The sequence below is a fragment of the Bombina bombina genome, chromosome 1, assembly GCF_027579735.1.
Source record: "Bombina bombina isolate aBomBom1 chromosome 1, aBomBom1.pri, whole genome shotgun sequence".
Classification (NCBI taxonomy): Eukaryota; Metazoa; Chordata; class Amphibia; order Anura; family Bombinatoridae; genus Bombina; species Bombina bombina.
The window spans coordinates 1,353,885,571-1,353,909,043 of record NC_069499.1 but is presented as its reverse complement, the minus strand read 5'-3'; the positions used below and the strand labels follow the sequence as shown (position 1 = coordinate 1,353,909,043).

Below are 23,473 nucleotides of genomic sequence, written 5' to 3'. Positions count from 1 at the left end.
CTCTGGATGATTGTGACAATTTGGTCATTCCAGAGAAATTATGTAAGATGGATAAGTTCCTAGAGGTTCCGGTGCCCCCCGATGTTTTTCCTATACCCAAGCGGGTGGCGGATATAGTAAACAAGGAATGGGAAAGGCCCGGCATACCTTTTGTGCCTCCCCCTATATTTAAGAAATTATTTCCTATAGTCGACCCCAGAAAGGACTTATGGCAGACAGTCCCTAAGGTCGAGGGGGCGGTCTCTACTCTAAACAAACGCACTACTATTCCCATAGAAGATAGTTGTGCTTTTAAAGATCCTATGGATAAAAAATTAGAGGGTTTGCTTAAAAAAATGTTTGTTCAGCAAGGTTACCTTCTTCAACCAATTTCATGCATTGTTCCTGTCACTACGGCGGCGTGTTTCTGGTTCGAAGAACTAGAAAAGTCGCTCGATAAAGAATCTTCGTATGAGGAGGTTATGGGCAGAGTTCATGCACTTAAATTGGCTAACTCTTTTATTCTAGATGCCGCTTTGCAATTAGCGAGATTAGCGGCGAAAAATTCGGGGTTTGCTATCGTGGCGCGCAGAGCGCTCTGGCTGAAGTCTTGGTCAGCGGATGTGTCTTCCAAGACAAAATTACTTAACATCCCTTTCAAGGGCAAAACACTGTTTGGGCCTGATTTGAAAGAGATTATTTCAGACATCACCGGAGGAAAGGGCCACGCCCTTCCTCAGGATAGGTCTTTTAAGGCTAGAAATAAGCCTAATTTTCGTCCCTTTCGCAGAAACGGACCAGCCTCTACTTCTACATCCTCTAAGCAAGAGGGTAATACTTCTCAACCCAAACCAGCCTGGAGACCGATGCAAGGCTGGAACAAGGGTAAGCAGGCCAAGAAGCCTGCCACTGCTACCAAAACAGCATGAAGGGATGGCCCCCGATCCGGGACCGGATCTGGTGGGGGGCAGACTTTCTCTCTTTGCTCAGGCCTGGGCAAGAGATGTTCAGGATCCTTGGGCACTAGAAATAGTTTCTCAAGGTTATCTCCTAGAATTCAAGGAACTACCCCCAAGGGGAAGGTTCCACAGGTCTCAATTATCTTCAAACCAAATAAAAAGACAGGCATTCTTACATTGTGTAGAAGACCTGTTAAGGATGGGAGTAATTCATCCAGTTCCAATAAGAGAACAAGGGATGGGGTTTTACTCCAACCTGTTCATAGTTCCCAAAAAAGAGGGAACGTTCAGACCAATTCTAGATCTCAAGATCCTAAACAAATTTCTCAGGGTTCCATCGTTCAAAATGGAAACCATTCGAACGATCCTTCCTACCATCCAGGAAGGTCAATTCATGACCACGGTGGATTTAAAGGATGCGTACCTCCATATTCCTATCCACAAGGAACATCATCAGTTCCTAAGGTTCGCTTTTCTGGACAAGCATTACCAGTTTGTGGCACTTCCATTCGGGTTAGCCACTGCTCCGAGAATTTTCACAAAGGTACTAGGGTCCCTTCTAGCGGTTTTAAGACCAAGGGGCATTGCAGTAGTACCGTACTTGGACGACATCCTGATTCAAGCGTCGTCTCTGTCAAAAGCAAAGGCTCATACAGACATCGTCCTAGCCTTTCTCAGATCTCACGGATGGAAAGTAAACATAGAAAAAAGTTCTCTTTCCCCGTCAACAAGAGTTCCCTTCTTGGGAACAATAATAGACTCCTAAGAAATGAGAATTTTTCTGACAGAGGTCAGAAAATCAAAACTTCTAAGCTCTTGTCAAATTCTTCATTCTGTTCTTCATCCTTCCATAGCACAGTGCATGGAAGTAATAGGATTGATGGTTGCGGCAATGGACATAGTTCCTTTTGCACGAATTCATCTAAGACCATTACAACTGTGCATGCTCAGACAGTGGAATGGGGATTATTCAGACTTGTCTCCGATGATTCAAGTAGATCAAAGGACCAGAGATTCACTCCGTTGGTGGCTAATCCTGGACAATCTGTCACAGGGAATGAGCTTCCGCAGACCAGAGTGGGTCATTGTCACGACCGACGCCAGTCTGGTGGGCTGGGGCGCGGTCTGGGAACCCCTGAAAGCTCAGGGTCTATGGTCTCGGGAAGAATCTCTTCTCCCGATAAACATTCTGGAACTGAGAGCGATATTCAATGCTCTCAAAGCTTGGCCTCATCTAGCAAAGGCCAAATTCATAAGGTTTCAATCAGACAACATGACGACAGTTGCTTATATCAACCATCAGGGGGGAACAAGGAGTTCCCTGGCGATGGAGGAAGTGACCAAGATAATTCAATGGGCGGAGGATCACTCCTGCCACTTGTCTGCAATCCACATCCCAGGAGTGGAAAATTGGGAAGCGGATTTTCTGAGTCGTCAGACATTCCATCCGGGGGAGTGGGAACTCCACCCGGAAATCTTTGCCCAAATAACTCAATTATGGGGCATTCCAGACATGGATCTGATGGCGTCTCGCCAGAACTTCAAGGTTCCTTGTTACGGGTCCAGATCCAGGGATCCCAAGGCGACTCTAGTAGATGCACTAGTAGCACCTTGGACCTTCAACCTAGCTTATGTATTCCCACCGTTTCCTCTCATTCCCAGGCTGGTAGCCAGGATCAATCAGGAGAGGGCTTCGGTGATCTTGATAGCTCCTGCGTGGCCACGCAGGACTTGGTATGCAGACCTGGTGAATATGTCATCGGCTCCACCATGGAAGCTACCTTTGAGACAGGACCTTCTTGTTCAAGGTCCATTCGAACATCCGAATCTGGTTTCTCTCCAACTGACTGCTTGGAGATTGAACGCTTGATTTTATCAAAGCGTGGGTTTTCAGATTCTGTAATAGATACTCTTATTCAGGCTAGAAAGCCTGTAACTAGAAAGATTTACCATAAGATATGGAAAAAATATATCTATTGGTGTGAATCTAAAGGATTCCCATGGAACAAGATAAAAATTCCTAGGATTTTATCCTTTCTACAAGAGGGTTTGGAGAAGGGATTATCTGCAAGTTCTCTGAAGGGACAGATTTCTGCGTTATCTGTTTTACTTCACAAAAGGCTGGCAGCTGTGCCAGACGTTCAGGCGTTTGTTCAGGCTCTGGTTAGAATCAAGCCTGTTTACAGACCTTTGACTCCTCCCTGGAGTCTCAATCTAGTTCTTTCAGTTCTTCAAGGGGTTCCGTTTGAACCCTTACATTCCGTAGATATTAAGTTATTATCTTGGAAAGTTTTGTTTTTGGTTGCAATTTCTTCTGCTAGAAGAGTTTCAGAGTTATCTGCTCTGCAGTGTTCTCCACCCTATCTGGTGTTCCATGCAGTTAAGGTGGTTTTGCGTACTAAGCCTGGTTTTCTTCCGAAAGTCGTTTCCAACAAGAATATTAACCAGGAGATAGTTGTACCTTCTTTGTGCCCGAATCCAGTTTCAAAGAAGGAACGTTTGTTACACAATTTGGACGTCGTCCGTGCTCTAAAATTCTATTTAGAGGCCACTAAAGATTTCAGACAAACTTCTTCTTTGTTTGTTGTTTATTCTGGTAAAAGGAGAGGTCAAAAAGCAACTTCTACCTCTCTTTCCTTTTGGATTAAAAGCATTATCCGTTTGGCTTATGAGACTGCCGGACGGCAGCCTCCTGAAAGAATCACAGCTCACTCCACTAGGGCTGTGGCTTCCACATGGGCCTTCAAGAACAAAGCTTCTGTTGACCAGATATGTAAGGCAGCGACTTGGTCTTCACTGCACACTTTTGCCAAATTTTACAAATTCGATACTTTTGCTTCTTCAGAGGCTATTTTTGGGGGAGAGGTTTTGCAAGTCGTGGTGCCTTCCATTTAGGTGACCTGATTTGCTCCCTCCCTTCATCCGTGTCCTAAAGCTTTGGTATTGGTTCCCACAAGTAAGGATGACGCCGTGGACCGGACACACCTATGTTGGAGAAAACAGAATTTATGCTTACCTGATAAATTACTTTCTCCAACGGTGTGTCCGGTCCACGGCCCGCCCTGGTTTTTTTAATCAGGTTTTGTCCCGGCGGAGGTATGTTGCACCTTTCATTATAGACTGGCGCGCTTTCGTGTTCTACTGAGGCAGGTTTTTGGAGTTGCTGGAGGATCCCACTCTTAATGGGTATGGGGATTCTCAGTCTTAATCTTCAACTGGCTTGCATGCATAGACATAAGGGAATGAAGTAATCTTCTTATAGTCTTTGTTATTTGTGTATCCTTTTCCAGTTCTTAGCTTGGAAGTCTCGGACCCCTGTTGGGCTGGTCCAGCGGGTCTGTCCGTTCTTCCTGGGCGATAACCTACGGGTTTCCTTATCTTTTATTTTAATGGATGATTTTTATTTGGTCTAAAGCTCATGTTGTTGTGATGTTTCCTTCGGGAACCTTCTTCTCTGGAATTGATACTCGGGATTTTGTGGTCGCACTGTTTACTTTTACAAAGGTTTGTTCAAGAGGTGAGGATGTACTAGTCCTATGCTGTCTGACTGTTCTTTATCCCTCCATCTTGGGGGAGAATCTATGTGGCCTTGACAGTGCTGGGGCCCTTGGTTTCAGGCTGGTCCTGACTGGGTACAAATCCTTCTGTCTTTGAGGAATAGTTCAGACACGTGGTGCCTTTTTTATGTCCGGCTGGTCCGGTGAGAGCGCCCTATTGGGTGCTTAAAAGCCTGGGGGATTGGTTCAGTCCTCATTCGCATTTCAATCTAGTGGGCCAGGACTCTGTTGAGATCTGCGGTGACATGCTCAGTCATTTTCTGATTTTTTCGGGAACTAGAGTGTTCCTTCCCGTTGTGGGTTGGAGGCTTGGAGGATTTTACTTCATACCGCCGTTCTTGCGGTTTTGCCTTTCATGGTCTCTTTGGAAGTGTCCTTTTTAGAACTTGTTCCTTTTAGAGGTTCTCTTTCTTTGGGTTGAGACTTTCTGGACTTCATCCGTTTTTTTTCTGGTGGCTTTGGCCGCTTAATTAGGAAGTGAAGGCCATTAAGGCTATGTCTTCGGGAGTTAGTCATCTCCATATCAGGGGTGATAGGAGGTGTTGTCTCTTTTCAAGATTTTTGCTTAGGGGATGTTTTTCTGCCTGGGTTGGGGATGCTTTGCATTCTTCTCTCTTGGGTATGGTCCTCTGGAACATTAATCTGAAAGGTTTATGGAGACTAGCCTTTCTTTCTACTCCCTCCTTCGGGTGACTCGGTTCTCGTTCTCATTTCCCTTAGTGTTGCCCTTGGGGCCTTTAAGCTCTAGAGAAATTGTGGGGGGTGTTGACCTCCAGCTAAGGTTGTTCTCTTCCCTTTGGCCTGGGAATTACGAGTGAGCTCTGTACCCGTTCTCTGGGTTCCCCGGTTTTCATTCCCTGTGAGGTCTGATTGCTTCAGACGGGGTATCTTGTGTTCCCTGGGGGTGTCGTTCTTTCTAGGACGATTCTGGGTCCCGGGTCCAGAGTTCTTGTCTTGGATCCTTCTTGGATGTCTGGAGACTTATGATCCTTGATCCTGTGGAATGGTTCAGGATGACCCAGTTTTTTCAGGGACCCTATGTTGCGACATAGGAGCTAGCTCATTGGGCTTGCAAACAGGAAGGCCAGAGTTCACATCCACCTTTTGGGTACTGGTTATAAACTTTAAGGCCTGACTTATCCTTCGGACTTAGTGTGCTCCTCTTCATGGGGAGTTTTTTCTCTGTTGGGTCAACAGTGGTGTCTGGATGATTTTTTCATTCGGTCCGTATTTTGATCATACTATGGCTTCATGTCTTGTGGACATGTACGCTGTTCTTATCTGTGCCCTTCTCTTTTGAGGGGATAGTCTGTCTTCCTTATGAGCTGGGGTTTCCTCTCTCTGGAGGGTCATTGTCCTGCCCTGTGTGTAGGAGGTTGGATCAGGTGGCTTATTTCTGTAAGGGCCAGCATCTGCTGCTCTGTTCCACCTGTTGGAAATTGATCTCTCTACGTTTTTAGAGACTGTCTAAGAGAGTTGTGACAGGTCTTCCTACGGATCTATTGCACTTTTCTCTGTTCCAGGTCCTAGGGGGTCTCCTTGGGAGTGCCTTATTTTGGAGGAGCAGATTGGGTTGGCACCCAAGCTCTGTTGGGGTGGGTGAGTCCCCCCTTTTCTTTCCATTCCCTGGGGGCTTGTGGTTGGGGTTTTTCTGCCCCCCCTGTCCATCAGACATGCCTGTCGCTTGGGCTGGTCCGGTGTTGGAGCAGAATCTGAGATCTGTTGCACGGCTAATTCGTCCTCTGAGCATTCAAGGTACGGTAAGCCTCTTTGAGGTTTCTCCTTTCAACACGTTAAAGTTTGTGGGAAGGACTGGCGGCTCTTAGCCTGCAACGTTATCCGCTGGTTAGTGGATTCTTAGCAATCTGAAAGATTCTATCTTCAGCTGCTTTCTACTTGCCCTGCAAGTATTTAAGTTTCAAGGTTATTTTTAGATGACTGCAGCATGCAGTGTTTTTGCTTCAGGTGTTGTTCGTCAGACCTATCTGAGCTTGCTGCACAAGGTTTCGTTTCTGAATATTTCGGTATTCTGAGCTACCTTTTTGCGACTTGAAGACCGTCGTCTTCAGTTGCTTTTTAGAGTGCGGTTGCACTGTGTTAGGGGAAGTTCCTCTCTCTCTGTTTCAGACTCCCGGCCTTATCCCGTGGTTTCTGTATTTCTGGGGGCCTGGGTGTTGCCTTCCCTTGTTTCTATGAGACTGGTTGGGTCTCTGTTAGCCTGACCCAGTTTCTCTGATTTTTTTTGCTCTGTGTTTTTATTTAGGACTCGTCGTGCCCTTTTTAGTTTTTTTTTTTTTTGTTTTTTTTTTCTAGAGTTCCTTATGCTAGCTGGACAGCTAGCTCAGCATACTATTGCACTGTGGCTACTCTTCACTGTAGCAATCCGAGGGTTGCAAGTTCAATCCCCGGCGAGGTCAACTCAGCCTTTTCTCCTTTCAAGGTCGATAAGATGAGCAGCGCCTTGAGTCCCTTAAGGGGGAGATTAGCCGCGCTTTACAAGTACAATCATGTTTTCTCCGTGTCTTTTCTTCTTTGTGGAAGAATACGGTAGCTTGTTCCCTTTCTTTAGTATGGGGCGTGTTGTTTGGAGACAGACTGCCGGCCGACAGTGTCTCCTGGAGGCTGTTGACTCAGTCAAGTCTAGTTCCTGCGGTCTCTAGCAAGGCTTGTGGACTATATGCGGGTCAGTGTCAGTGGGCTTTTTCCTTTTTCTCAAAATTGTTCTCTGCTTGGACGAAGCGGGATTTTGTTGGGTAGGGGTTTTCAGGCCTATTGCCCTCAGAATGGGGGCCGCCTCTTGTACCCTCCCGTTTTTGCATTTAGTGTCCTCTATATCTTGGATATTGTTTTCCCAAAAGTAATGAATGCAGCTGTGGACTCTTTCCATTTATGAAGAAAAGCTTAAATTATACTTACCTGATAATTTTCTTTTCTTCAGAGTCCACAGCTCCCCGGCCGTATTTTTTCTGTGTGGCGTCTGTGTATTTTTGTTCTTCTGGCACCTTTTCACCCTGATATTTCTTCTACTGTTCCCTGTTCTCTCTGCAGAATAACAGGGGGATGAGGGAAGTGGGAGGAGTATTTAAGCCTTTGGCTGGGGTGTCTTTGCCTCCTCCTGGTGGCCAGGTTCTGAATTCCCAAAAGTAATGAATGTAGCTGTGGACTCTTTCCATCTGAAGAAAATAAAATTATCAGGTAAGCATAATTTAAGTTTTTAAACAACATTCCAATTTACTTTTATTACTTACTTGCTTGCTTCATTCTTTGGGTATAATTTGTTGAAGAATTGGCATTCACATGTGAAGCTACTGAGCCTATTTAGACATGCTTTTCAACAAAGGATAAGAGAGAATGAAGCAAATTAGATAATATAAGTAAATTGGAAAGTTGTTTAAAATGACACACTCTTTCTAAATCATAAAAGAAAAAGAAATCTGGGTTTCATGTCTCTTTAAGCCAATGGTGGTTTAAATCTGAAATAATTTTGGATGCAAAATATTGGTTTGGCGTTGTTGACCTCCCTTTTTAATTCTATACAGATTGAACAGCATGTACATCTTCCTCTCTTGTTCCTAGTGCCAAGGCGTCTCTTATACGTTCTGCTAATCCTGTGTGGTTACATATCTCACGCTATACAATCCAGGAAGTAATCTGTCCCACATTCAGAACTGGTTTCTCAGATGTTGGCTTTGATATACAGTGCACTCATTTTTACCTACTCTATTACAGAGGGAATAAAATCAGAGGGTGTACATTATATAAGTCACTCCACAAGCCACAAAACCACAGGAGCTGCCCCTTCTAGTCACACACAGAGCAGGAAACCCATAAAAACCCCTACTAGTAAATCTCTGTGGCTGCTACGTTGGCAGCCTAATACTTCTCTTCTACTGTTTAATCACTAACAAGAACTTTCATTCCATCCACCCAGTGATGACTTCATTAGCCACAGAAAATAAACCTCAATAGACTCCTGCTCAGATTTCCAAGGCTACAGTTTTACAGGATTACAGGACTCCCTCATCTGGTGTCCCCTAACAACCTTCATAAAATTGTTACTTTACAATCCATATGACCTCAGATGTTTCTGCCTTTTTTCAGACCTATGCAAAGTTCTCTGGAGCTCCCCTGAAAGTGCATAAGATATCAAACCCCTGGAGAAGTCCATCAGGTAATAAAAGCACTGGTTAGTATTTGTCAGCTGCAGGTTATGTTATCAGAAGTGACAACTATTCATGCTAGACACAAACTTTATGGTCCTACCTTATCTCTATAAAACAATAGAACATGTTTAAGACACATTCTCATACACCCATCTTGCATGTCACAGGTTATCTTCCAGCACTAAAGACACAAGACGATGGAGTTGTGTTCCAAACCAACAGAATTATTACTCACCTCAGGAAGCAGGTGAGAATAATGCAGAAGCTGTTCTGCAATAACACGTTTTTCTGGTGGTTTTGAGGAAGCTTTTCATGCACCATCCTTTAACAAAATACCAAACTGCCCTCTCTGTACAGCATACTCACAAAATTAGTGTGCATATCTTCTCCATCCAGATCTTCTTTAAGACCATCAGACAATAACTTTACAATATACACTGATAAAGCTTTCTGATCTGAACCTTTTGTATAAAAATTTACTTGTCCTCATCTATATCTCCTTTTTCGATTAGTTTGGTTATTTCAGACTGCCTGGTGTGAAATTTAAATAGATTTAATATTTAGTTAGCCACACAGTAAGAGAAGACTCTTGTTCCTTCTGCCAATTCCTATCAGTGGAACCACAAGGTTCCCGTAACCAAACCATGATTTCCTAGCCTGTCTGCAAACGTCCATGGAAAAGCAAACTGAGTTATGTCTAGACAAAGGACACACACAATCTTAGTATCCCATAAAGTAGAGCAAAGATGAAGCGGCACAGTCTTCCTGTGCTGCCCCCACTGTATTGCTATAATTTGTTTAATAGTGGTTTTGCAAATATTTATGTATGTTCTTCACAGTAACCTTAGCATCTGTTGAAATTTTATGACGTTACTGTTTTTATCTTCTACTTGTAAAACACATTACATTTTAATTTTCTCTTCAGAAATACAATGCAGACTATGACCTCTCAGCCAAACAAGGAGCTGACACTTTGGCATTCATGTCCCTGATGGAGGAGAAACTTTTACCGGCACTAGTAGGTTGTATAAATATATACAGAAGGCAAAATAACCCACACAAACACAGCACACTTGTAGATGCCGTTGAGGTTCTTACACTTTTTATAGACAACAATGATGTATTCCTTCATATATATTTATATCTATATTCACATGCAATTATATGTCAACAAACAAACCTCACACATTGCTTCATACATAATAGTCCCTGGGGATTTTTTCCTCTATCCTCTTTCTATTAACAGATTCACAGTTTTTGGATTGATGCAAAGAATTATGTGGAGTATACACGGAAGTGGTATGCAGAAGCAATTCCTTTCCCCCTCAACTTCTTCATTCCCAACCAAATGCACAAGAGACACCTGGAACGACTGCAGCTGATTCGTGGAGAGGGGTGGCGGGAGGATGATGAGAGCCTGGAAAAACAGGTGGGTTATTGACCAGTGGCAAGAGCATTTGCACCCCCAAAATGATCTTGAAACATTGGAAATGGAACATATATCAAGAGAATAGGATGAGCTGTAACTTTACATAATTTCATATTCCGTGACCAACATTTACTTATTTATAACTCAAATGTGCTGGGAATGTTTGGTGAGGGACCTAGAACACCTTTTCTGCTCTTTTGAACTTTTTATGTTAGGGCCTTTCAAGGCAGTTAGTATCTTTTTAATTTCAGACTAATATGTGATGTCATAATAAATTGCTAAACATCTAAAGGACTTACCAAGTGTCAACATAGTTCAGGAGATATAGTATCCCATTGCTTATGTTGAAGTTCACAAGCAGTAAAGGTATTTTTAATATGGTTAGATTTTTATTGATAGTTATCCTATATCTTACAAACTGCAGCTTAAAAACCAGTAGCATTGGCGGTGCTCAAGGATATTAATACTCAGTATCTCACAAACATAACAAACAAACCTTTGTGGATAAACTTGAGATAGACAAAATGTCACAATGAAGGCATAGTGATGCATATTTTGACTAAATTCTATCTATAAAATGTGTTTGTTGTATCACATTTTCCAATATTTAAATAATGCTAAACATACCTGTGCATGCCCCAGATGCAGCAGCCATTGAGTAACTGAATTGTTTCTGCAGGGTGACCTATGACTATGTAGCTATTACATAGACAATTATAGGAGGGCAGTACTGGATATGTTATTTTTTTATTGTGTAATATTTGCAGAATATTAAATACATTTAAGAAGTGTCTGTCAAAAAAATGCTGTGGTTTTTCATTCCATGTGCCTTTAACCCCTTAATGACCACAATATACCCTGTATGTCACTGGTCGTTAAGGGTTTTTTCAGGACATAATAGCACAAGTCTAGCAAGAACACGCTATTAATGCCCTCCCTCCAGCAGGTTTGTGGAATAAAGCAGTCTCAACACTGGTGGCAAGACCGCACTTTAAAACAATCAAGTCCCAAAAAAAGCCAGTGACATACAGGGTACGTCGCTGGTCCTTAAGGGGTTAATACTCTTAGCTGGCTGATACTGTAATGAACACAGTAAAGACCTATTTAAAAGGGACTAAAATTGGGATGTAGTTAAAGGGACATTCCAGACAAAATTGGAATCCACATGGATGCATTTCAGTTTTGAATAGAAGTGTTTTTGTAACATAAAAGGTTATAGCAGTTTCAAATGTGTATTTAAAGGGATGTGCAACCCAAATTTTTTCTTTCATAATTCAGATAGAGCATGTCATTTTTTATTTTTTTTTATAATAATTTTTATTGGTTTTCAATACAGTGTTAACACATTAGAATTTGACAGATTGTTTAGCAAAAAACGCATAGAGTGTTTACATCTCTCATCCCTCTATAACAAAAAGCTCCTTTATTATTATGCAGTTGATACTTCCATTGAGTTCGTATCAGAGCATGTAATTTTAAGCAACTTTCTAATTTACTCCTATTATCCATTTTTCTTCATTCTCTTGGTATCTATATTTGAAAAAGCAGGAATTTAAGCTTAAGAGCCGGTCCAAATGTTAGCATTTGCTGATTGGTGGCTAAATGTAGCCACCATCCAGCAAGCGCTACCCAGGGTGCTGAACCAAAAATGGGCCTGCTCCTAAGCTTTCATTTCTGCTTTTTCAAATAAAAATACCACGAGAACAAAGAACAATTTATAATAGGAGTTATTTAGAAAGTTGCTTAAAAATTAATCATGAAAGTTTAATTTTGGCTAGATTATCCATTTAAGTATGCACCATGCACCAGTATTTTAAACACTTGCTATAAGAGCCTAAGGTGCTTGTACCATATGGGAATGACTCAATTTTTTAATTGCTGACCTGATACAAGCCTCACTGACGCCCTGAGCAGCTGCATTACTAAAAATGCTGGTGCACTGAGAATACCTAGCTATGCTTCACATGCACCAGCAGAGAAAAAATGTTAACACTACAACATTGATGGCTTTGCTAGAAGCATTTTTGCCATTACATGTATATTGCAAATATGTTTCTATTCAAAGACGTAAATCATCTATGTGCATTTATATTTTGACCGGAATGTCCCTTTAAGGACTCTTTGAAATATTACCAGACACTAGGTGCTATCACCACTCTGGTTATTTTTTTATTTTAACTTGATTGATACGTCGCTTTAATATTTCTTTTACTATGTTCCTAACAGCATCTAACAGTGGGCCATAACTGCACTCTGGTTGATGCTGGGGGGAACTGTAATTGTTTAAAGTAGTAATTTGATTTTACGTTGATTAAGGCTACAACCTGGCAAAGCTCAATACTGTGTCTTATCCCTACAGCTGTACATAGATGCACAGGAGTGTATGACCCTCCTCTCACAGAGACTGGGAACACAGAAATTCTTCTTTGGTGACTCGTAAGTACCTGGAAAATCATCTCTTCTCTGTGAGATTCCACACTGCACACAAACAGCAGCTAATTATTTAGTCAAACGCAGGATTGCAATTTCTACAGACCATTCCTGTACGTAGACAGGCTGATGCACAAGCAATTTTCCATCCACATCAATTTAACTGTTGTTAATCTCTGTGACCTAGGGTTTGTATGCAAAAAATACAGCTCTATTATATAAAACTTATCCCACAAGGAAAATCTTTATGTACTTCACCAGCAGAAATTGCAGGGAATTTCTGTATATAAAAACAAGCAAGTACGGGAAGACACATTAATATCAGTGCAGCTATGTCCTGTAATTTGAACTTATAAGGGGAATTCATGAGTGTTCTCATTATTTGCATAAATCAGTGTTTTTCTTTAACCACTTGGCTGCCAAAGAGAGCTGTAGTGTCCTGCTATGCAAAGGTTGCATCAGTCTGTCAGAAAAAGCGTGGATTTCTCTTGTTAAGTGTATCCAGTCCACGGATCATCCATTACTTGTGGGATATTCTCCTTCCCAACAGGAAGTTGCAAGAGGATCACCCACAGCAGAGCTGCTATATAGCTCCTCCCCTCACTGCCATATCCAGTCATTCTCTTGCAACTCTCAACTAAGATGGAGGTCGTAAGAGGACTGTGGTGTTTTATACTTAGTTTATTTCTTCAATCAAAAGTTTGTTATTTTTAAATGGTACCGGAGTGTACTGTTTATCTCAGGCAGTATTTAGAAGAAGAATATGCCTGTGTTTTCTATGATCTTAGCAGAAGTAACTAAGATCCTTTGCTGTTCTCACATATTCTGAGGAGTGAGGTAACTAAAGAGAGGGAATGGTGTGCAGGTTTTCCTGCAATAAGGTATGTGCAGTTAAAATATTTTTCTAGGGATGGAATTTGCTAGAAAATGCTGCTGATACCGAAGTAATGTAAGTAAAGCCTTAAATGCAGTGATAGCGACTGGTATCAGGCTTATTAATAGAGATACATACTCTTATAAAAGTGTATTTTCAAACGTTTGCTGGCATGTTTAATCGTTTTTTACATATGTTTGGTGATAAAACTTATTGGGGCCTAGTTTTTTCCACTTGGCTGGCTTGAATTTTGCCTAGAAACAGTTCCCTGAGGCTTCCCACTGTTGTAATATGAGTGGGAGGGGCCTATTTTGGCGTTTTTTTGCACAGCAAAAATTACAGACACAGACATCCAGCTTCTTCCTGCATGATCCAGGACTTCTCTGAAGGGCTCAAAAGGCTTCAAAAGTCGTATTGAGGGAGGTAAAAAGCCACAGTAGAGCTTTGGCAGTTGTTGTGACTGTTTAAAAAACGTTTTTGTCATTTGTTATTCCGTTTTTGGTATTAAGGGGTTAATCATCCATTTGCAAGTGGGTGCAATGCTCTGCTAACTTATTACATACACTGTAAAAATTTTGTTAGTGTAACTGCATTTTTTCACTGTTATTTCAAAATTTGGAAAAATTTGTGTTTCTTAAAGGCGCAGTAACGTTTTTTATTTTGCTTGTAAACTTGTTTTAAAGTGTTTTCCAAGCTTGCTAGTCTCCTTGCTAGTCTGTTTAAACATGTCTTACACAGAGGAACCTACTTGTTCATTATGTTTGAAAGCCATGGTGGAGCCCCATAGGAGAATGTGTACTAAATGTATTGATTTCACCTTAAACAGTAAAGATCAGTCTTTATCTATAAAAGAATTATCACCAGAGGGTTCTGTCGAGGGGGAAGTTATGCCGACTAACTCTCCCCACGTGTCAGACCCTTCGCCTCCCGCTCAGGGGACGCACGCTAATATGGCGCCAATTACATCAGGGACGCCCATAGCGATTACCTTGCAGGACATGGCTGCAATCATGAATAATACCCTGTCAGAGGTATTATCTAGATTGCCTGAATTAAGAGGCAAGCGCGACAGCTCTGGGGTTAGGAGAGATACAGAGCGCGCAAATGCTGTTAGAGCCATGTCTGATACTGCGTCACAGTATGCAGAACATGAGGACGGAGAGCTTCAGTCTGTGGGTGACATCTCTGACTCGGGGAAACCTGATTCAGAGATTTCTAATTTTAAATTTAAGCTTGAGAACCTCCGTGTATTGCTTGGGGAGGTATTGGCTGCTCTGAATGACTGTAACACAGTTGCAATTCCAGAGAAATTGTGTAGGCTGGATAGATACTATGCGGTGCCGGTGTGTACTGACGTTTTTCCTATACCTAAAAGGCTTACAGAAATTATTAGCAAGGAGTGGGATAGACCCGGTGTGCCCTTTTCCCCACCTCCTATATTTTAGAATTTTTTTTCCAATAGACGCCACTACACGGGACTTATGGCAGACGGTCCCTAAGGTGGAGGGAGCAGTTTCTTCTTCAGCAAAGCGTACCACTATCCCGGTTGAGGACAGTTGTGCTTTTTCAGATCCAATGGATAAAAAATTGGAGGGTTACCTTAAGAAAATGTTTATTCAACAAGGTTTTATTTTACAGCCCCTTGCATGCATTTTGCCTGTCACTGCTGCGGCGGCATTCTGGTTTGAGGCCCTGGAAGAGGCCATCCAGACAGCTCTATTGAATGAAATTATTGACAAGCTTAGAACGCTTAAGCTAGCTAACTCATTTGTTTCTGATGCCATTGTTCATTTGACTAAACTAACGGCTAAGAATTCCGGATTCGCCATCCAGGCGCGTAGGGCGCTATGGCTTAAATCCTGGTCAGCTGACGTGACTTCAAAGTCTAAATTACTCAATATTCCTTTCAAGGGGCAGACCTTATTCGGGCCTGGCTTGAAGGAAATTATTGCTGACATTACTGGAGGCAAGGGTCATACCCTTCCCCAGGACAGGGCCAAATCAAAGGCCAAACAGTCTAATTTTCGTGCCTTTCGAAATTTCAAGGCAGGAGCAGCATCAACTTCCTCCGCTTCAAAACAAGAGGGAACTGTTGCTCATTCCAGACAGGCCTGGAAACCTAACCAGTCCTGGAACAAGGGCAAGCAGGCCAGGAAGCCTGCTGCTGCCCCCAAGACAGCATGAAGGAACGGCCCCCTATCCGGAAACGGATCTAGTGGGGGGCAGACTTTCTCTCTTCGCCCAGGCGTGGGCAAGAGATGTTCAGGATCGCTGGGCGTTGGAGATCATATCTCAGGGATATCTTCTGGACTTTAAAGCTTCTCCTCCACAAGGGAGATTTCATCTTTCAAGGTTATCAGCAAACCAGATAAAGAAAGAGGCATTCCTAAGCTGTGTGCAAGACCTCCTAGTAATGGGAGTGATCCATCCAGTTCCGCGGACGGAACAAGGACAGGGATTTTATTCAAATCTGTTTGTGGTTCCCAAGAAAGAGGGAACCTTCAGACCAATCTTGGATCTAAAGATCTTAAACAAATTCCTCAGAGTTCCATCATTCAAAATGGAAACTATTCGGACCATCCTACCCATGATCCAAGAGGGTCAGTACATGACCACAGTGGACTTAAAGGATGCCTACCTTCACATACCGATTCACAAAGATCATCATCGGTTCCTAAGCTTTGCCTTTCTAGACAGGCATTACCAATTTGTAGCTCTTCCCTTCGGGTTGGCTACTGCCCCGAGAATTTTTACAAAGGTTCTGGGCTCACTTCTGGCGGTTCTAAGACCGCGAGGCATAGCGGTGGCTCCGTATCTAGACGACATCCTAATACAGGCGTCAAGCTTTCAAATTGCCAAGTCTCATACAGAGATAGTTCTGGCATTTCTGAGGTCGCATGGGTGGAAAGTGAACGTGGAAAAGAGTTCTCTATCACCACTCACAAGAGTCTCCTTCCTAGGGACTCTTATAGATTCTGTAGAGATGAAAATTTACCTGACGGAGTCCAGGTTATCAAAACTTTTAAATGCTTGCCCTGTCCTTCATTCCATTCCACGCCCGTCAGTGGCTCAGTGCATGGAAGTAATCGGCTTAATGGTAGCGGCAATGGACATAGTGCTCAGACCGCTGCAATTATGCATGCTAAGTCAGTGGAATGGGGATTACTCAGATTTGTCCCCTCTACTAAATCTGGATCAAGAGACCAGAGATTCTCTTCTCTGGTGGCTTTCTCGGGTCCATCTGTCCAAGGGTATGACCTTTCGCAGGCCAGATTGGACGATTGTAACAACAGATGCCAGCCTTCTAGGTTGGGGCGCAGTCTGGAACTCCCTGAAGGCTCAGGGATCGTGGACTCAGGAGGAGAAACTCCTCCCAATAAATATTCTGGAGTTAAGAGCAATATTCAATGCTCTTCTAGCTTGGCCTCAGTTAGCAACACTGAGGTTCATCAGATTTCAGTCGGACAACATCACGACTGTGGCTTACATCAACCATCAAGGGGGAACCAGGAGTTCCCTAGCGATGTTAGAAGTCTCAAAGATAATTCGCTGGGCAGAGTCTCACTCTTGCCACCTGTCAGCGATCCACATCCCAGGCGTAGAGAACTGGGAGGCGGATTTTCTAAGTCGTCAGACTTTTCATCCGGGGGAGTGGGAACTCCATCCGGAGGTGTTTGCTCAACTGGTCCATCGTTGGGGCAAACCAGAACTGGATCTCATGGCGTCTCGCCAGAACGCCAAGCTTCCTTGTTACGGATCCAGGTCCAGGGACCCGGGAGCAACGCTGATAGATGCTCTAGCAGCTCCTTGGTTCTTCAACCTGGCCTATGTGTTTCCACCGTTTCCTCTGCTCCCTCGACTGATTGCCAAAATCAAACAGGAGAGAGCATCAGTGATTCTGATAGCACCTGCGTGGCCACGCAGGACCTAGTATGCAGACCTAGTGGACATGTCATCTCTTCCACCATGGACTCTGCCTCTGAGGCAGGACCTTCTAATACAAGGTCCTTTCAATCATCCAAATCTAATTTCTCTTAGACTGACTGCATGGAGATTGAACGCTTGATTCTATCAAGGCGTGGCTTCTCCGAGTCAGTCATTGATACCTTAATACAGGCTCGGAAGCCTGTCACCAGGAAAATCTACCATAAGATATGGCGTAAATATCTTTATTGGTGTGAATCCAAGAGTTACTCATGGAGTAAGGTTAGGATTCCTAGGATATTGTCCTTTCTCCAAGAGGGTTTGGACAAAGGCTTATCAGCTAGTTCTTTAAAAGGACAGATCTCTGCTCTGTCTATTCTTTTGCACAAGCGTCTGGCAGACGTCCAGGCATTTTGTCAGGCTTTGGTTAGGATTAAGCCTGTGTTTAAAACTGTTGCTCCCCCGTGGAGCTTAAACTTGGTTCTTAAAGTTCTTCATGGAGTTCCGTTTGAACCCCTTCATTCCATTGATATTAAACTTTTATCTTGGAAAGTTCTGTTTTTGATGGCTATTTCCTCGGCTCGAAGAGTCTCTGAGTTATCTGCCTTACATTGTGATTCTCCTTATCTGATTTTTCATTCAGACAAGGTAGTTCTGCGTACCAAACCTGGGTTTTTACCTAAGGTGGTTTCTAACAGGAATATCAATCAAGAGATTGTTGTTCCATCATTGTGTCCTAATCCTTCTTCAAAGAAGGAACGTCTTTTGAATAATCTGGACGTAGTCCGTGCGTTGAAGTTTTACTTACAGGCTACTAAAGATTTTCGTCAAACATCTGCCCTGTTTGTCGTTTACTCTGGACAGAGGAGAGGTCAAAAAGCTTCGACAACCTCTCTCTCCTTTTGGCTTCGGAGCATAATACGCTTAGCCTATGAGACTGCTGGACAGCAGCCCCCTGAAATGATTACAGCTCATTCTACTAGAGCTGTGGCTTCCACCTGGGCCTTTAAAAATGAGGCCTCTGTTGAACAGATTTGCAAGGCTGCGACTTGGTCTTCGCTTCACACCTTTTCAAAATTTTACAAATTTGACACTTTTGCTTCTTCAGAGGCCTTTTTTCAGAGAAAGGTTCTACAGGCAGTGGTTCCTTCCGTTTAAGTTCCTGCCTTGTCCCTCCCATCATCCGTGTACTTTAGCTTTGGTATTGGTATCCCACAAGTAATGGATGATCCGTGGACTGGATACACTTAACAAGAGAAAACATAATTTATGCTTACCTGATAAATGTATTTCTCTTGTAGTGTATCCAGTCCACGGCCCGCCCTGTCCTTTTAAGGCAGGTCTAAATTTTAATTAAACTACAGTCACCACTGCACCCTATGATTTCTCCTTTCTCGTCTTGTTTCGGTCGAATGACTGGATATGGCAGTGAGGGGAGGAGCTATATAGCAGCTCTGCTGTGGGTGATCCTCTTGCAACTTCCTGTTGGGAAGGAGAATATCCCACAAGTAATGGATGATCCGTGGACTGGATACACTACAAGAGAAATAAATTTATCAGGTAAGCATAAATTATGTTTTTGTTGGGTTTTGCATTTCAATATTTTATTAATAATTCACTTGAGCTTTCTTGTTGTATTTGCATCGATTCAATCACTTTTTATAAAACTATGTGATAGTGAGACCATGTGTATTTCATTGCAGCCCTGCCTCATTGGATGCCTATGTCTTCAGCTATTTAGCCCCTATAATGAACACCAAACTGCCGAGCAATAAGTTACAACAACACTTGAGAACTCTAAACAACCTGTGCCAATACTGCACCTCAATTCTCAGCATCTACTTTGATTGTAATGGAGGTAAGAATATAGCTAGCTTGATATGTTCTGTTTAGACTCCAGAATCTATTGTCTGTTCCCATTATGAACGAGAGCCTTCAATCTGCCTAACATTTCTGCCTCCTACTTTCTATTCTTTTTATGTGTAAGAATGGATCGTTCTATCCAGTGTACCATGTTTGTCTTTTTTGTCTCCAAGTGATGCAATATGTGGTTTCTGCTCCCATAACCTCCAGCACATCCTCCTTTTTTGACTCGCAGTCACTTACACTCGTTTATTGAATTAGAATGTAATGTCAGTAACAAGCCCAATACTCTCACCTTCCTCTGCCTAATTCTGTGAGGAAGAATGTAGCACCTGTGTTTGCACAAGATGCCCAGCCTCTTCCTGCCATCCACCTTCTCTCTGCTTGATATCCATTTGGTGAATATGAACACAATGCTTTATAGCATTTCCAGTACATCTCCCCTCGCTCTGCTTAAAGGGCCATGATACCCAAATGTTGAAGCTCTTGAAAGTAATGCAGCATAGCTGTAAAAAGCTGACTAGAAAATATCACCTGAACATGTCTATGTAAAAAGGGAATATATTTTCCTCAATGTCCTAAGTATTCACACCCCACTGTACAATCAGAATACTTGTCCCAGCACTTGCGAGGGAGTGTGCATTTTTCCTATTCTTAAAGGGACATGACACCCACACTTTTTCTTTCATGATTTAGAAAGAGAATGTAATTTTAAACATCTTTCTAATTTACTTATATTATATAATTTGTTTTATTCTCTTGATATTCTTTGCTGAAAAGCATATCTAGAAATGCTCAGAGCTGCTGATTGGTTGCTGCACATAGAACCCTCGTGTGATTGGCTCACCATGTGCATTTCTTTTTCTTCAACTAAGGATATCTAAAAAAATTTAGCAAAATAAATAATAGAAGTAAATTGTAATGTTGTTTAAATTTCTATTCTCTATCTGAATCATGAAAGAAAGATTTTGGGTTTAGTGGCCCTTTAAGGACGTTTACTGTTAAATCTCATGAGATCACAGGAAAGCATTGCACAAACTCAGTACTGCTGATTGACTATTGTGGGGGGGGGGGTTTCCCCAACTTTACATAAGCTCTAACTGTTCAGGGCACTTTCTCTGGTGAGCTGAAGAAATTTTGAGGTAAAATATCTTCCCTTTTTACATAGAGATGCTCAGGTGATATTTTCATGTCAGCTTTTTACAGTTATACTGCATCAGTTTCAAGTGATTTAGCATATGAGTATTATGTCCCTTTAACACCCATTATATGAATAGGAATGTAGCACCTGTAACATGCCCAGTTCATTCCCCCTGGATCTACTTGCTATTCATTCTGTAAATAAGAATGTGGTGCCTGTAACATGCCCAGTACATACAACCCATCTTATTGTGCTTGACATCCATTATGTGAATAGGAATGCAGTGCCTGTAACATGCCCAGTACAACCCATCTTATTGTGCTTGACATCCATTATGTGAATAGGAATGCAGTGCCTGTAACATGCCCAGTACAACCCATCTTATTGTGCTTGACATCCATTATGTGAATAGGAATGCAGTGCCTGTAACATGCCCAGTACATACAACCCATCTTATTGTGCTTGACATCCATTATGTGAATAGGAATGCAGTGCCTGTAACATGCCCAGTACAACCCATCTTATTGTGCTTGACATCCATTATGTGAATAGGAATGCAGTGCCTGTAACATGCCCAGTACATACAGCCCATCTTATTGTGCTTGACATCCATTATGTGAATAGGAATGCAGTGCCTGTAACATGCCCAGTACAACCCATCTTATTGTGCTTGACATCCATTATGTGAATAGGAATGCAGTGCCTGTAACATGCCCAGTACATACAACCCATCTTATTGTGCTTGACATCCATTATGTGAACAGGAATGCAGTGCCTGTAACATGCCCAGTACAACCCATCTTATTGTGCTTGACATCCATTATGTGAATAGGAATGCAGTGCCTGTAACATGCCCAGTACATACAACCCATCTTATTGTGCTTGACATCCATTATGTGAATAGGAATGCAGTGCCTGTAACATGCCCAGTACAACCCATCTTATTGTGCTTGACATCCATTATGTGAATAGGAATGCAGTGCCTGTAACATGCCCAGTACATACAACCCATCTTATTGTGCTTGACATCCATTATGTGAATAGGAATGCAGTGCCTGTAACATGCCCAGTACAGCCCATCTTATTGTGCTTGACATCCATTATGTGAACAGGAATGCAGTGCCTGTAACATGCCCAGTACAACCCATCTTATTGTGCTTGACATCCATTATGTGAATAGGAATGCAGTGCCTGTAACATGCCCAGTACATACAGCCCATCTTATTGTGCTTGACATCCATTATGTGAATAGGAATGCAGTGCCTGTAACATGCTCAATACACTTCTGTGCCTGCCTGATATCCATTCTCATTTTCCAAAGTCTTAGCTTTTTTTTTTTTTTATACACTCACAATTATTTTAACACTGTTTAAAATACAAATTGAAGCTAGCAAGAAATGCGTGTTTTGTGCAGAACTTATACTCTTATATAAACTAATAGGTAAACATCTTGCAACTCTATTGGGTTATAGGGCATAACTCCAACAGCTTGTCTAGAAAATATCCGTATAATAAACCAGAAGACTACTGGTCTAGCCTTTCTGCCAGTAAATAATGCAGCCTATTTACATAGCCTGAAATGTCTTTTCCTTGATGTGCTCATTGGGTGAAACTTTGCCTGCTTCCTACTCAATATTCTTGATCTATATTTTTAGTAAGAAGGAAACACGTTAAATGTAATAAATACATCCTGTCTTGCTCGGCTTGTTAACATGAAAACGATAGAGCATGCGGCTTTAAACAACTTTTCATTTTACTTCTATTATCAAATTAGCTTTGTTCTTTTGGTATCCTTTGCTGAAGGAGCAATAATGCACTACTGGAAGCTAACTGAACACATCAGGTCAGCCAGCGACGAGAGGCATATATGTACCAGTCAGCAGCTAGCTCCCAGTAGTGCATTGAATAGTGCTCCTGTACCTACCTAGGTATGCTTTTCAACAAAGGATACAGTGGGAACAAAGAAAATTAGACAATCAAAGAAAATTGGAAAGTTGCTTAAAATTGCATGCTCAATCTGAATAGTAAAAGTTTAATTTGGTCTTTACTGTCACTTTAAGGGGGGTTAAGGCTGTGACCTGTTTTTGTAACAAGTCTTAAATCTTGAAAAGAGAAGACAGAGATTTCAAGCTTCTCCGTAAACATACATTTACTATAATGCGTATATTATATGCATCTGAATAAAAGGACGGGTCCCCTTTCTTTCTGCAACTAAAGAGGGGATTTTAAATATTTTTTTTTTTTAAATCTTTGTGCCGACATTTTGTTAGTTTCATAAAAAAAAAAACTAACTTGCTCAATATCTGTGCTTTTATACGCATTATAGATTTTATTTTATGCCCTTTTAAGAAGTTTCTTTATATAGGCTGTTTCAAACAACTAAGATCTTCCTGCTACTTTTCTTGCGCTTTTGTGTTCATAAAAATACTTGTCAGCTATTATTGCAGTACCTAATTTATTTCTGCAAAGATATGGTAGGATTTTAATAAGATTTGGTCTTGGTGCATGGGATGATTTAAGTAATTCTATATTTATATGCTATATATCTGCTCATTGACCCTTTTTATTTATAAAACAAATTCCCTCCCAGATGGACTTCCTCGTGTTTTACCAAGGACGCCAACAGCAGAGGCTCAGGAATCCGAGGACGAGCCTCACAAAAGGCGCAACCAGATTCTCTCGGTATTAGTGGGACTAGTGGCCATGATTGGATATGCAATGCTCAGTGGAATAGTGTCCATCCAACGGGTGGAAAATGGTAATGCTCTGAACCAAGGCAATGCAATGGAAGATAATGAAGACGAAGATGAATGAGATAATATATATTTTTTTTAATATTTGCTCCTTTTGAACACTTTGCATTCCTTTACAAAAGAGATGGGACATCTGCTGCCTAACCTATGAATTGTTTTTTTTTATGCATTAAAACACATATGGTTTGTGTGCTGTGCGTCTGCTCTTTATTGCTATCAACAAAAAGGCTCCATAAAAATCGCATACTGAGGTCTTTTGCAGGATGCCCTCCCATCTCAACAGTCAAAGAATGTGTGCAAAGCTTTCAGTCCATGATCTGCTTGCATCTAATGTCCACACCACCTGGGTATCCCCATTATATAAAGGGAAGAGCTCACAAAAAAAGGTTTGCATATTTATC

At 42.0% G+C, this 23,473-nt stretch overlaps 1 protein-coding gene across 1 annotated transcript in view; it reads left to right on the top strand.

Annotated features, from left to right (window-relative positions):
* MTX1 (metaxin 1) overlaps nt 1–23,262 on the top strand; it is a 53,789-nt gene extending 30,527 nt beyond the window's left edge. Inside the window, exons 2-8 of the mRNA XM_053695427.1 lie at nt 8,597–8,666; nt 8,826–8,905; nt 9,584–9,676; nt 9,905–10,087; nt 12,447–12,523; nt 19,019–19,173; nt 22,910–23,262. Coding sequence (XP_053551402.1) covers nt 8,597–8,666; nt 8,826–8,905; nt 9,584–9,676; nt 9,905–10,087; nt 12,447–12,523; nt 19,019–19,173; nt 22,910–23,133 — 882 coding nt within the window. The 3' untranslated portion in view covers nt 23,134–23,262. The remainder of the gene's footprint in view (nt 1–8,596; nt 8,667–8,825; nt 8,906–9,583; nt 9,677–9,904; nt 10,088–12,446; nt 12,524–19,018; nt 19,174–22,909) is intronic.
* Nucleotides 23,263–23,473: the final 211 nt, after the last annotated feature.